The 15777-nt window shown below is 38.2% G+C and overlaps 1 protein-coding gene across 10 annotated transcripts in view; it reads right to left on the reverse strand.

Annotated features, from left to right (window-relative positions):
• Nucleotides 1-15777, reverse strand: part of tjp1a (tight junction protein 1a) — a 149500-nt gene that overhangs the window by 25667 nt on the left and 108056 nt on the right. For all 10 annotated transcript variants that reach the window (XM_088641015.1, XM_088641022.1, XM_088641019.1 and 7 more), the window contains 7 exons: nucleotides 12620-12676; nucleotides 8613-8737; nucleotides 7523-7625; nucleotides 6409-6700; nucleotides 4714-4817; nucleotides 4209-4377; nucleotides 3453-3597 (listed from right to left, as the gene is read on the reverse strand). In XM_088641015.1, coding sequence (XP_088497141.1) covers nucleotides 3453-3597; nucleotides 4209-4377; nucleotides 4714-4817; nucleotides 6409-6700; nucleotides 7523-7625; nucleotides 8613-8737; nucleotides 12620-12676 — 995 coding nt within the window. The remainder of the gene's footprint in view (nucleotides 1-3452; nucleotides 3598-4208; nucleotides 4378-4713; nucleotides 4818-6408; nucleotides 6701-7522; nucleotides 7626-8612; nucleotides 8738-12619; nucleotides 12677-15777) is intronic.

The raw sequence follows: 15777 nt of genomic DNA on the forward strand, positions 1-15777 counted from the left end.
GGGGAAAAAGTGATCACAGAACAATTCACACCTGGATGCACACAATTTGATTCTTCCACTTGGAAATTGTAATTCCAATTGTCCATGACAGATGTAAAGTTTTGACCAAAACAATGGAACAATACATAAAAAGAATGTCCTTTCTTCTCATGGTTATACAGTAAGATTATTGCAGTATTAAAATAACAAACCAGTCTAGTCTAATATTACTTTTTCAGATATGAAGACAACACTGTAAATGACACTTTCATCACCTGTTTCACATAATGCAGGACTGCAGCCAAAAATATCTTCTTTGGTACAGCATGATAAATATGTGCAAAGAGTCATTAATCCTTCACACTGCCTGCCCTCTCGTTACTGTAATCTATTTTCTATGGTTACTTTTGCTCAAACATTTTTTTTATGCAAATGTGAATTGCTGTTACAGCTTTCTTTTTTCGACAAGCCTATTTATGGCACTTGACAGCTCATGAAGAAACTTAAAAAGCCTGGCAAGTCATGTCCTTCTTAACGCATCTACAATTAACTACATAAACATTGGTAAAATGAGGCTCTTAAAAAAAGGAAATATTTTGCTTGTTTACTATGACAGCACAACTTAAAGCAAATATAGAGAAGGGGCCCATTAGCTGTGTGCTGTAAAATCGGTTTTCTATATTCCATCATTTACTAAATTCATTTATAAAATTGGGGCAAAATCAATATAAAGCCTACTGATCACACAGGTTTTCTCATCATCTATTATTGCTCTAATTTCCCTTATGTGGTTCTAGGGAACCTGAATGAGGACTTGAAACAAGCAAAACAGATGCAGGACCAGGCAAATGAAAAGCGACTTCTGTTTGTTTTTGAATGAGAACGGGCATGGATCTGAAATCTTAACATCCTCAAAGCAAAAATATTAGATCTTATTAGAACTTATTAGAACTTATATTAAAAGAAACGTACATTAATAAAAAATGTGGCATTTTGCAAAATGCAATATTACATTGCATCAAACAGGCACAAAAGAAGTGTAAAAATACTATAGTTAAAGCATATTTTTAATTTCAATTTATGGTACTTGTACAAAAGATCTAAACAAAGCAAACTGCCCTTGAATGTAAGGAAACTACTTCAACAGTCTACAAAAGCAGGAAGCAAAATGAAAATATTTAAAAGGCCAGCTGCTTTGGAATTTGGCCCTACAGTGCAACTTGCCAACCTTCAGCCGTTTAAAAAGCTAAGTGCTACTTACAGTAATCAGAAACCAGAAATCTACACACAAACATAAATGGATTACCAAGTGAGGTTTCAGTAAATATTATGAAAACGTTTTTTACATTAGTAAAAAAAATCAAGGAAGTTTTCAACGTCAATTGCTCTGCAGTAGCGGGCAGCCATAACTAAAGCGTGGAATATTTAACAAAGATCAAACCATAATAATATTTGACATGAAACTCATAAAACAGTAAAATGTGAAAGTACTAAAGGCATTTTATTTAATTAAGTTTAGGTTGTACGACTGTAAATGACCACACCTAATATTCTCTGATCTGGAATTACACTAAACAACACAACAGGAACTGTGTCACCGCTGCAGTTTTAAATAGAATTGACATGCAAAACACAAACAAGACAGCAGGCACACTGCTTTTGCAGTTCACATATCCCTGGAAGAGCTATGGCCCACATTCCCAAATTCTTCACTGAGGTTTAAAGGAACAGCCTGAGAATATCCATCCATCCATCAGCAAAAAAACACTTTTCCCGGTGAAGGTCAAATCAACCCATAGGCTGTCCCGGAAACATACAGACTGTTAGTGCATAACTACTCTCGCCTTGGAGGAGAAGCTCAAACCTAGCCAGCTTGCGTCTGGGAAGTGGGAGGAAGCCTATACACCAAAAGAATATGGAAATTCCACACATGTCACCCTTGCCTATAATTGAACCCAGCAACCCAAGGGCTGTAGGCAGCAGTGTTGACGATTCTGATTAGAGCCACCTCCAAGCTAAAGTGGTGAAATGGGAGAGTTCTGCATTATTTATTGTGTAAAGCAATTTCAATGGATTCCGTCTTGGACAATAAATAGTGAGTCTCTTTTGAAGCAAGAATCACAATTTTATTAGCACTGCATTCATTTCCTGCAAGTGCGAAAATTCCAATTTGTTATAGAGATTTTAAGTAAAATTATTCAACAAAACTTTAAAAAGAACAATTTTGTTAACACAAAGAATATGTATACTCTCAGTAACTACTGGTCATTGTTTTTCAGAAACATTCAAATCTGAAGGATTTCAAGTCACAAGAAAATATCTACTTTGAACTATAATATTCCATAGTGTAAGTGTAAACTTGCAGTTCTGCACAGATAATGCTTATTTTACACCTAACACCAGATCAGAACTCTAATAAACAGCATCAAGGTCAATTTCTTGTGTAAAAAACAGTCTGACACCAGTTATAAATTCTAAAAGCCAAAGGTTGTAAATTAAATTTCTATGCTTTCACTTCATAATTTCATAGCACAAACCAGACTTTATATAAACCTAATATAATTTAAGATTCCTTATATGTAGGTATATGTTCAGGGGTATTTTGTAACATTATATTTCTTTTAACTATTAAACTATTATTATTCTTACTCATACAGTATTTACTATCACAACAATCACTGCTGGGGAAAAAAAAACAATTTTAGCTCTAATCAGTAGTTACTAAACGTTCCTTCAGAATAAAATAAAAACAGACATTGATTTATCAAAATCATCAATCCACAGAAGGAGTAAAAATGCTTTCTACAGTAACTTTCAGATCTAGACAATTTTTAAGATTGCTGTACTCTGACATACTCACACTCTATACTCTGAGAAATGTGATATCTGAGAAACGTGTCATTTTACATTGTCTAGATCTGAACTACATATATATCTCTAAACATCTGTTAACACCAGAATGCTAGCTAACCTACTTTATTTCACAAGAATTGACCTGCAACTTACTTCCGCCTGATGTCAGTGAAAAGAACAGGACAATCAAAATGCAGTTCCGAAAAATTAATATTTTGTTTGTGCATATATAACATTACGGCATGGATTTCCTGATCTGTAATGCTAATCTTCTCCTAACCTTAATAAAACAGTTTTTACATGAAGGAGGTCTTGATTTTAATTACGTTAACATCAATACCAATTTTCCTGACTGGCCGCCAGCAACTCTGCTTTATCTGTGCTACTACCTTCGGTCCTGCAGGTTAAGGACTGGTTAGGAGGCTGATCAGTGCAGTGGATTAATGAACTCTCCTGCAGTGAACTATAACCCTCCCGAGAGTCTGCTAGCCGCTTCTAATGAATTGCTATACTAATCCACATATTCTGGACTGTTTCTGCAGTCATTTTGCAGGCACTAAAGCTTGAGCCTTTCAAGCAGAGTTATATGGCTGCTGAATAAAAGATGCAGAGACTCTTACCTGCCATTGCTGATTTGCTGTGGAGAATGTCTGGAATGGTCTGACGGCTCTGACCTCCTGTCAGGAGATCGGGAGCGACTGCTGCGGTTTCTGTCATGGGATCGGTTGGAATGGTCTGATGCCAGTGAATGAATTTCTGAGATGTCTGTTAAAATAAAAATGACGTTTAATATGGCATTTTCCCCCCAATGCACATGTGACCTTGAAAATCTCTGTGATAATGACATGGTTTTGGGATGTGCAAGCTTTTACCTATCAAACTTTTTTTCTGTCCTCCTCACACATTTCAGGCCAAAACCAATAAGGAGAAGTGCTCAATACATGCACACTGCTAACTGCAAAATAAAGCCTAAAATGCTTGATGGGATACTTAAAATATGAGACTGACTCATGTAAAATGAAAAAGCAAGCCAATAATTTGATAAAAAACAGTTGTATTAAGGACAGTCATTATTAATCACGTAGATAACTGCGTAAAAAAAAATGCACCTCCCCAAACTACCCCTCACTTCCTTGCAATAAAACTTAACAGCTTTTCAGTCCCAAAAAAAGGTATAAAAAGCATAACAAAGTTGGAACTCTTATTAATGTCAGAGTCAGACATTTATGTTAGCAGTTCAGATCCAGAACACTTTGTAGAAATTCACATTAGAGCGTGCAAGTCTCAAGTGAGCTCGAGCAGACAGCTACTGGTCAGACCGCGAGCACTCGGTCTGCCCCAGAGCCTCCTTTCCCATCACGTGTGTCTTCACTCACCATCTCGATCTGAAGCATTTGCAGAAGCAACGCTGTCGTCCAGATCTGGGATGTTCAGCAAGGTAGCTCGCTCATCTCTCTGAACCACCATCTTCAACTTGCCCTTTGACCTTTCTATGAGCTTCTTAGCATCTATCAAGGACAGGTTTTCTGTCACTGTGCCATTAATCTGATAAAAAAAAGTATGATCATGAAACAAAATAAAAATGAATCTTTAATGCAAGAGTAAAAAATGGCATTCAACCCTCTGATGTATATTTCTTCAAACATTCTTACTTTCAAATTTTACATTCTTACATTAATTACATAACCAACCATATCCTACCATAAGGACAAAATAAGACTGTCTGGAATTTTTAAATTGATTTTTTACTTCAAATTTTTTGTCAAAGTAACAACTTCACCTTAGTGAAGTTAAAAAACTCAGGCAGATTATCTTGCAAATGCAGCCCAGCTCAGATCTTATGAAGCAAACTATTAGAGTTATTGTAGATTAGGCACTTACTTTCAGTACAACATCTCCCTCCTGGATATTGCCATCTCTTGCTGCTAAGCTCTCAGGAGAAATATCTTTCACAAAAATGTGGCTTGCCAAGCGTAAGCCATATTCTGTTTACAACAAAAACAAAACAGAGTTGGTGTTAATGTCCTGCTGACCAAGAATATCCACTTTCCTTGATCTATAGCATTTTAATATCTGGTGACATAAAATAAACCCGTGTTTTTAAATGCAGAGCATTTTTTTCTTCAGCGCTTACTGGTACTCTACAGGGACACAGGCATATTAGCTGAGCCATAAATTTATTCTGTCCCTTCAAGGAATGATAATGACACCCCTGTCGCCTTATCCACTTCAAGGCTTAAAAGGCCTATGGATGCAATTTAGACAGCTCTCAGCAACTGCAAAGTCAAATTCACTTCATAGCAAAGCTAGGAGCTCCTTAAAATGATGCTACAAAAATTCTTACTTTTTTACAGACATTCAATGTTTTCAGAAGTTGGAAAAACTAACAACAAAGCTCTCTGTAAAGCAATCTTGCCCATTTTCATTCCATCTAAAATTAAGAGCCAGGGTAGCCTAGTACCTTTGTTGCGAATCATTATGACCACACTTTATACTTCATGAAGACTGTGTGACCATCACTCAAAACATGCAAAGAAGGAGATTTTTTAAATCGCAGGATCTGACCCTTCGGCTAGTTTGTAACCAGTGTACAAAGATAAGATCTTGTTTATACTTGGCCTTTGGCTTCTATTAACTCTGGTGCCTTGAGCTATCATCAAACTAAGCAGCTTAACAGAGGTCCAAGACAGGTCTTCTCTGCTAATTAAGACGTGAGCGTTTCAGACAGTTGTACCTGCTGACAAAGGTCGTGTTACCCAAAAAATGGATTTTAAAACCATGGAAGAACATTACAGAATTTGAAAGCTTTTTGCAAAGGAGCTTATTCTAGCATTAAGCTTTTGAAGCTGCCTTTTATGTTTTCTTCTGAATTTAACGTTTATACATAAAACACAAACTGGCAAAATAGCACCATCACAACTAGCAAACTAATACATGTCTCTACCATTTTATGCAGTTACGGTTTACAGTTTTGTGTTTTCACACAGTTATTTTTATACCAACATTTCAGTAATCAAGGGCACAGTCTCTCATGTACACGGTTTTAACGCAGAGATGGTCACTGTGCTGGCAAATCTCCGCTTCTCTGCCACTTTCTTCCCAGGGAACAAGCAAAGCTTTCTTTTTTGCCTCATGGTACCACGCTTGCTCCATATTGCCTCCCACATTCTCACTGCACTTTGTGATCTCTCTCGATTTCTGAAATATCACTTAGTGATAAACCACACCTCTTAAATGTGTTATGAGTGAGAAAAGCAGTAGTGTTGCTCATTGTTCACGATCTGTGATGACTTTGGAAAATAAAAAAATGTAACTACTGTGTATAGAACATCGTGGTGTACATATTCAAGAAAAAAATGTGGGGACCACTTTGAGATTTATGAATCTTATGCTGGCACAGTGAACCTAACCCCTAATTTTTCCATACAGTTAAGAATTAATTACACGTGGCTCTCAGGAAAGAAACACCCCTGTGCAAAACAAGGGAAAGGCGTATTTAAAATCGTTTAACCAGAGCAATTAGAAATATTAAAACGGACAAATCTGGGGTGTGCCTTACAAAGGCCATTGCTGTACCTTCATTTTTTCTCGACTTCACCAAAGTAACTTTAGCTGGCCTCGGTGGCAGGTTAGAGGCCACAGACCTCCTGTCCGACCGGGGTGACAGGCTTCTCTCTCTGCTGGCACTCCTGTCCCTCCGGCCCCCGCTTCTCTCACTCCTCCGCCCCCCGCTGTAGGCGCTGGGGCCACTGCGCGCACTCCTCTCCTCGTAAACCTCGTCCTCGTAGCTGTCGTCCTCGTGTTCCGACATGGTCTCGCGCTCCGGGCGGGACACCGGGATCTGCACCTTCCGCTTCCTTCTAATCGTCTGTAACCAAACCAAGAACCTCCCAATGTAGTTTACGCCATGCTCGGTCGGAAGGGCAAGAGTACTTCTCTCTAATTATTTTGACACAATTAAGGCCAATTGGGTGCATAAGATCAAAGAAAGCAAACAAAAAAATACGCTGACGTCTGCAGTCCCAGCATGAGTAACACAAGTCAAACAGCCTTACAACTAGGAAACGTGCACAAAAATTCATTGAAATTCATGGCAGGAATTCAAAAGATGAAATGCATGATTTCGAGGTGTGTGCCAAAGTCATCATTTTGGCCACATTCGAAGCTCTCTGAATCTCCGCAGGAACAGAGGACACAATTATAAGTGCTGCCACAGCACCTGCCCCAGCAAGATTAATTGTTTCCACCTTCTTCCAGGTTCTCTGAACAGCAGCTTCAACTATCAATTCAACATAACACCTCCATTGCTTACTGCATTATCTTTCATCTCACTGCTCTCAGTGCACAATCAGCAGAGCCCTGTTTTGACAAATAGACATAAAACCGCAAACGTTTTCAATGACAGTAAACACTCCTCCTTCAGACTACAGAATATCTACACCATTTACGTAGTCACTGCAGCTCTACTGAAGTCACAATTTGACCTAATCCGAACACTGTAGACAGTTCTTATACCTAACCACATACTAATATTTTGAACTGATTATTCTTTAATAAAATAAAAACATGTAAATGTAATTACAGATGGCAGCTTCAGGGCATGTGATGTTTGTTGAAGAATGTGAGCTTGCAAAAATACAAATCATTTTCCAGTGAAGGACAGTCATCAGCCAAGAACTGATATACTCACTATTTTTGCATTCTTCCCACTTTTCCGTAGCTGCTGGACTGCGTACGCATGCTCTACATTATCCATGGAAACAGCATTAACCATGACCACTCGGTCATTTTCCCTTTGGGGAAAAAACAAAAAACACAAAGCAAATAGTTAAACAGCCCTGACCGCTAAACCTAATACAGCCTCACAGCTGAGAGGAAGATGGAAAATATCAAAAGACGTGTGATATCTTTAAACACTTTTTAAAGATTAATGTCCAACTGTGTAAAATTTAGTTAAACCTACATGCGAAGCCGTGTTTTTATCATTTTAAACGGGGTACATAAACTGGTTTGTTTGTGGGGCAGTGGTTGGCATTGCTGCCTTACAGCACTGGGACCCTGGGTACAACTTCGGACCTGGGGTGCTATCCAGGTGGAGTTTGTATGTTCTCCACATGTCCACATGGGTTTCCTCAATGGGTTTTAACTCCAGGTAAGTTAACTGGCTGCTGGAAAATTGGCCCTGGTGCGAGTGTGTGCTTGTTAAGTCTGTCCCATCCACGAGTACCCTGTTTGCACCCACTGCATGCTGGGATAGGCTCTGGCTCTGACCCTGAAGCAGCTAGAAAATGGACGGAAGTGTTGCCGAGGTATTTCAGAGGAAGAGCCATTCGTGAGTCACGTACAGCAGCACACATCTCCACATACAAGAACAATGTGCGTGCTATTTATCACGAATGAGGTAAAGAAAATTATTTACTGCACATGCTTAAGGTTTACTTAGTGTCGCAATGATTCAAAGCAAACCATAATGAAAGCTGATGCTATGACAAAAAATATATAATTCATTCAATGGCAATGGTCTAGGCTCAACATACACAGAAGTTAATAAACTCATTTTTCTACATCAGTCAATCTTTTGAGGATCCAAATATGTTACCACGGTTTTTAATGACTGATCACCTTGTGCTGGATATCTTCCTACTTAACTGGGATTTTCCAGAATTTTTAAGTTAGGTGTTCATTTCTGGCCTCAGTGCCTTTGTTTCCCAACTGTGTGGGCCTTGGCACAGATGCTCAAGCACTGCTGTGTGGTGGCTATGGGCAGGAGCAGTACTCACTGTAACAGACCCTCGGCTGGACCTCCTTTCAGCACATCTGAGATCACGATAGAGGTTTCGCCGCTCTGAAAATGAGGGTTATCCCGACCACCCGAAATTGCAATCCCAAATCCAAACCCTGGCGCCTGTGGAGAGACCAAAGACGACAAAATCAGGTTTCTGTTAGCTTTTCCCGTTCTACCAAAAAACGTAGCAGAAGGGAGGGCAGATGAATTTAAACTGTCAGTTTTAGCACGTTATTATACCCAAGTTAGATAAAACTGAACATCAATGAGCAAAAGAGACAAAAGCCATGTACTTCAGTGCCAGCTGCAGAGCACCTTATTCCTTCTTTAACATGGCAATTAATCCTGCCACATCCCGAACCTCCCACTGCAGGAAGATGCTTATGCTCATTTCTCTCTGAGCCTGCCTGGCGTGGACAGAAAAGATGATGCCCAACAGGGAAATCCAAGACAACCAACACTTTAGGAACACTAATATGCCACATTTGTTTTTGACTGCAAAAGCAAACAAAAAAGAACAGCCAGTAAAAGCTGAATATACAAATATTTTAACAATTGAGGAAACTGAATGGCCCTCTAGTGTACTTATAATAAAGATCTTGCTCGGAACAAAGCCAGGCTTTGTTGAATGTGGACACCTCTGACATTTTACATTTTTAACTTAACTGTAGCTGCTTTGGATCACAGGCCTGACTGTAGTTTGTCTGCTCCAGACAATAAGAATTTGCACGTGGTCTGTTTCTTTCATATTCCATAATCCTTTATTTAAAAAAAAGCCCTCACTAATTAGCAAAACTGCAAGACTGAAAACCAGGCGACTGTGAAACTTTATAACCACAAAGGTGTGGTACTGGGGCTCCTGCTCGAGGTTCAGATATGTGCAAACATGCTTTTCTTTCATGACAATATAAAAATACATTTGCTGTGTGATAAATATTTTTGTTTGGAAAGCATAAACAGTAATTAGATAATTACATGTTAGATGTTTACCAGCTGTGCTGATTATAAAAAAAACGGTCTGAAAACAAAAGCAGGGTACTACAAATGAAACCTCAGATGTGCTGCAGTCGACATTTCACTTTGCTGATATGGGTTTTATATTCCACGTGAGAGGAATTACTTGGTAAGCAAAGCAAGCTGGTCACATCTCTCTTCAGTCACATCTGATTTTTCATTTTATAATATAGGAGTGCTTTAATGATTTCTAATAGCATTTCTCAATGACTAGTGCAGCAACAGTTCATGGCAGCCTTCTTGTACAACTGAGACTTAAAAAAAACATTAAGGACTTAAGGATTTTATTGAATGATTTACAGTGGAGTGGAATGTTTGCTCTGCTCTGGAATGGAATGTCAGTAAAGTGTGAAGACCCCATTCGGCACATCTGGGTCATTTGTTTTTTTTAGTTCTTAATTGGTCCAAGGATCTCAGTCCAGCCATTGGTTGAAAGAAGCCAGGGTAACAGCTTCAAAAACATGGCTATGCTGTGTGTTCCATGCTCTCATTGAGTACAAGTGCTTTCTGGTCACACTTTTAAGTGCACTTTCCCCATAGTTTCCACTTATGTCCTGCAATTTGTGGGGCTTTTTTTTTTTACAATCTATGTTGCATGTAAGCCATAAAGTCATATTCGAAATACAAAATTTACAGTTACACATACAGTACAATGTTAGAAAATGACCATGCTCATTGTAAAATGTCAAACATTGTTTTTGATACACTGCAAGACTGTAGAATCAATTTCTATCTGGTTGTCTAAATAGTTAAAAAATATTATTATTATTATTATAAAGTAGTTAAGGTAACGATCTCTCTCCACAATGCTGGTTGCTGCTTGGTACAGTAGTAGATACTTAAATATTTATATTTTGTCTGTATTAGATTTGCCTTTGGAATCTCAATCCATTTTGATTAAAAAGCAGGATATTGTTAAATGTATGTTTGATGTTGTTAGGCAACAATCTGGTAGACAGATATTGTCAAATGTTTAACAGTTATTTAAGGTATAGTGAATGCATATATTTGTTTCAAACAGCATATTTGCCATTTGTTTTGGTTCACTCGCAATGTAGCGCAGAGTGTATATGAAATAATGCTATGCTAAGTGATTCTGCATAGCAACAGACTTTTAGGTATATTATTTTGCACAGTGCAGTGCTTACCGAGTCCACAGAATCACAACTTGTGTCTGCCCATCTGTTTTTTGTTCAGGTCAATAATTTTCAGGTGTACGTCAGTTATTATTTAGGATTGCATCAATGACCATCCAATGTAGTAGTAAAAGAATTGTGAACTTTTCAGTAAATAAAACTATTAGTTTTTTGCAGGTAAAGCACTGCACCAAAACATGTCTGTGTGGCATTTACTTCCAATAACTATTGAATTGCACTCAAACCATTCATTTGCATTCTGGTTGTTGCCTCTACACAAATAGGGTGAGATTTAGACAGTTGAAATCTATTTAACCTCAGTGTGTTCACTATCCTTTCATTTCTAACATTTAAATTCAGACTGCATCGTTAAAACAGTAAATGCACACATCTGATTTAAAAACAGGCAAAAGTAGAGCCTGGACCTTGAATAAAGGTAAGCACCCTGGTGTCAGTTTAGAAAGGCATCACTGGCTTTTAATAAAATGAAGGGTAGGAAACAACTCTGCTTGATGCAATGTCATTCCAGCAACATAACACACAATATCATGTAGTGTAAGACAACATTCCTTTAGCTTTGGAAATCTAAACATGTTTAGATTGAACTTTAAACAGAAAATTCTGATGCAGACAAAGCCAATTCCTGGTGTTCCACGCTTTCCTCTCGTTTCACTTGGGTCCAGCTCCACTCCAGCTTATCCATGGCACTGTTTCATCTTAACAGGTTTCTAAACACTGCAACAGACAATCCCTAGTCAAGCAGCTAAATCCAAAAATGAGGGATTACTGAGCGCAGTCCACTTCAGGCAGTCACATTCATTAAGCCTTCTTATCCGACTATGACACTGTTAAAGACAATCATACGTCTTCATCCCATCTTCATCAGAAAGGATTAAATGGTAGACACACCCAAATTAAGACATGTCTTTATGTGAGAAGTTTATATCATTCCTACAGTATTTTTCAAACACTGCACAGTCAATTATTTCTGCACGATTCTAATGTTTTCTGCTTACACCCCTTGTCTTGTTAATAATCTATTCCATAAAAGCAGCTCCAGAAACACAAAACTGGCTGAGAGAAACGTGCAATAATTTAATCTTGTAAGAATCTAAGCAGAATTGATTCTTACCATATGCTATGTGTTACACCTGATGAGAGAAAGTTGATGTGCAATAAAGTAAAAAATCAATCGCATGCAGTGTATGTTAATGTTAGGGTCAAGATTAAAAAAATATTTATTATATGAACTACTATTTAAGGTTAAGGTTGACTTCTCACACATCTTAATGAAATAAAACTAAAGTTTCTTTCCCTGGCAATATGCATCACTGCCAACCCATGTAGGAAGTCCGAAAAAAGAGAAAAGCCAAACTACAATATAGTATCATCTTCGGTTTTTGTGTGTAGCACTTAATTCACCTCCTGTAGTTTTGAAGAGAAAAGATTGGAGACCACCAGTCAGAACACCTCACTTATTAACGCACAGATGACATGCTTGGACAGGATCAGGTGTGAACCTGAACCAGATGCAATTTTGATAACCTTACATTCAATTTGTACAATCACCACCCTGGCAATCAGAAAAAAAAAGAGTGATGGCAAAATGTAAATGCAGATCATCGCTGGAGATCATCTTAACCAGCAGTCTTCTCAAGCCCAAAGCCATGTAATGACTGGAAGATGAGATTAATATCTGTCAAGTGAAGTAAGAATGTAACAAAGGAATACTACGAAACGCCTCCTTTCCCTCCCTGGCTTCCTGACATCTGTTTTTTTTCTGCTATTGTGTGCATAGTCAGCCAACATCCTGAAGTTAGGTTAGAAGACAGCAAGTGCTGGCGATACTCACCCTGTGAAGGGTCACAGTGTGCTGTTCCCATATCACCGTTTCCTCCATCGCTGCACTCTGGGGGGGGGGGAACAGACAAAGAACTGCATTAGAGATGCTTTCTCTCCACACTTAATTCTTGCATTCTGAGGGTAGGTAGTGTTGAATGAAAGATGCTCAACAGTGCTGTCTTCTCAAAAACACACACTGCTTAGCGATATGTTGCATAAGACAAGAGTGAGAAACTTCCCATTCAGCCTCAGCTCTGGAGTCATTTAACATACAAGAAGTGATGCACCCTCTGTCTTTACTGACTTTTGAGAACAAACCACATTTCAGAAACATTTTCTTAATTGGAGTCTAAAAATAAGTCTTAAAACGTATTTTAAGACATATTTTAAAAGGAAATAAGGACTTAAAATAAGCCTTTCCTTATTTTCTGAGAAAAAGATGCTGAAAGCTACACTGCCATTGCCTTAACATTTTTTAGCTGAAGTAAACTCACTTTTGGCAAGAAAATGATATTGCAGTAGCTGAGTCTGTTCACAGTACAAAATATCCAGAAAATTCACTTTCATTTAGGCAAACCTGAAATTGTCTTAATGTACCTTTAAATGTTACCATACCTGAAAACTGTGTTTCTGCAATATACTCAGGGGGGCAAAGGTATCAAATGAGCTAGCTTTGCTTGCTTGCGTATTTTCACCCGCAGGAATGAAGCATGATTATATATGTGGCTCGTGGCTATACTGAACCTATAAACAGCCTGCAACAGCTAATCTACACGATGAAATTATTCACTCAATTCTACACCTTCCCATTTCCTGAGAAACACATCCATGGTCTTGGATAATGAGTGCGTTGTGTTTTTTCACCCTGTGTAATGTGTAGCATTATCTTTGTGAAAAAGCTGCCTACATTGATGTCCTATCCACTACAGCCTACCTAAGTGGGATGGTTTGTTTGCACACCAGTTCTGCAATGCAGCTATTGCAAGATGAATACCTGCGAGAGGGTTGTGTACTGCAAATCTACACATGCCAAAGACACTATTTTCTTTCCATTTTTAAAACTCAGAATTTGAGCATTGGATAGGTCCTGAATTTACCCTCATATTTGTGTGGTTTATTTTTAGGCACCGGTAGGGTACATTTCAATATAAAAAAAACACAAAACAAATTTTAGTCTAATTTTTAACTCTTGCATGTTTGGGTAAGTTATAACAAGCTCTCAGCCTGGCTGGGGAGGCAGAGAATAAACCCTAAAAGCTATGTCACCACGACTCCTAGGACCTGTGCATTGATATAGCAGCAGGCATCACTGAATTATTAATACTAACTGGGCTTTACTATGCAAATTTAATAAGCATGCAGTGTGTCAAAATTAATGCAGTGCTATGCAGGAATCCAGATTATTTCTGGTTTATAGTACATGTCCTGTAGCTATAAATAGAACTCATGCTCGACTTGAACTGCAGTTCAGGCTAGGTAAATATTGCTTGTTTCATCGGAACACTGTCTTTGTGGATCAAACGGGCTGTTTGGGAGCAGCATGAAATTAATATAACAACGTTTTTGGACACATAAAAGGTATTTTGTATGAAATGAGATGAATGGCCTCCTCTTTTGTTTGTAAACTGTTCTTATATTAAAAACTCTCAAGCCACAACACCTAAAGCAAATGAAATCGCGCTACAGAGGGAAGTTTGTGATGGAAGCAGTGAAATTCCAGGTTGCCCGACTGCACTTGAAGCTAAAAGAACAGGAAAGGCACAGTGCAGTCACAGTGGATCAATAGGCCTTGTCAGTTAGAATGGCAGCTGTCAGGCACACAAGCTCGGAAGGGTTGAGTTTAGACTGCAACTAATTATAAGACCGTCACTTCAGCAGGCTCACACTAACCAGTTATAAAAGACTCAGAGAACGAAAGTCAGAGATGGCACAAAAAGAGAACTGCCTATTCTAAATGTTGAAAAGAAGAAAGAACATTTTTCATGATTTGGGTCAGAATTAAGCTTCCGGTTTTGTGAGCAGAGTGCTCAAAGCTTAGGTGGTACCATGGTATATTTACCCCACCACTACCGCCAACACTAACTGCAACCATCCTAAATGCTGACTAAATCTTAAGGCATTAATAACAGGACAGATGCAATGACCACAGCAATTATTTTGTTTTTAAGCTACAAAAGAAATTGTACATCAATTTAGACTTAATGATACCAGTTTCTGTTCAAACTTCAAGCCATACCAGTAATTTAAGCAAACACTACAGTTTTAAAGATTTTCACAAAAGGCTCAATTGAAGACTAAAACTGGAGTACGTAACCTGCGCCACCCCACCTCCAACCCCCTCAATATACTGCCTTCAATTTAGATAATGTTTGGTCTGTGCAAGCTGAACTAACATTCAGTGGTTATAAAAAGAAGTTTGATATATTCTTCTATTTTGGTGATATGCCCAGACAGATTTTAAAGACCTATCCTTAGCAGGGCTATGACAGGTCACAACAGTCTTCATTAGTGTTAAATCAAAATAAGCTATGCAACAGAGAAGTATTCTCATAACTTTTCACACTGGATCTCTCACTGGAATGCGGTGTGGATAGTTGAATAGGGCTGCCTTAATTCAAGTCTTTGTTGTCATCTAGTGCTACATAGAATGGGGTTGAACATACTGATTAGAAATAAAAAGGTTTGCCACCAGAAACTTTTCAATTCCTTTGAGGTACATCAACAAGATACTTAATTACACCGCTCAAGTATTGAACTTGTAGCTACAACAAAGATTCCAGCACAGCACTAGAGCTGCATGGGTTGCAATTATTCACATTGATTTTTCTGGCAGGGGTTAGAATAATGCTGAATGTGTTAATTTAGCACTTCAAACTAAAGAACAGATGCAGGAATTTGCATCAATACCTACTGGAAAGAAAATTAAAGAAACTGCTTCACCTGACCATAGAGGAAATTAATTCTTCTCCCAAACCTATTGTTATTTTTTTCCCACATCAGTTACTCAAAAGCAAATCTTTTCTGATAAATTACATAGTCACTTTGAGAACTGACAGCTCATCCAGAGATCAAACAACACAAATTACAGTACATGTTCTTTGATTACAGTCTCTAATGTAATCCTGTTTGATCACTTACACTTCCTACAAGAAAATCATTCTGAATTGC

Source organism: Lepisosteus platostomus, chromosome 7 (genome assembly GCF_059453375.1).
Source record: "Lepisosteus platostomus isolate fLepPlt1 chromosome 7, fLepPlt1.hap1, whole genome shotgun sequence".
Taxonomy (NCBI): Eukaryota; Metazoa; Chordata; class Actinopteri; order Semionotiformes; family Lepisosteidae; genus Lepisosteus; species Lepisosteus platostomus.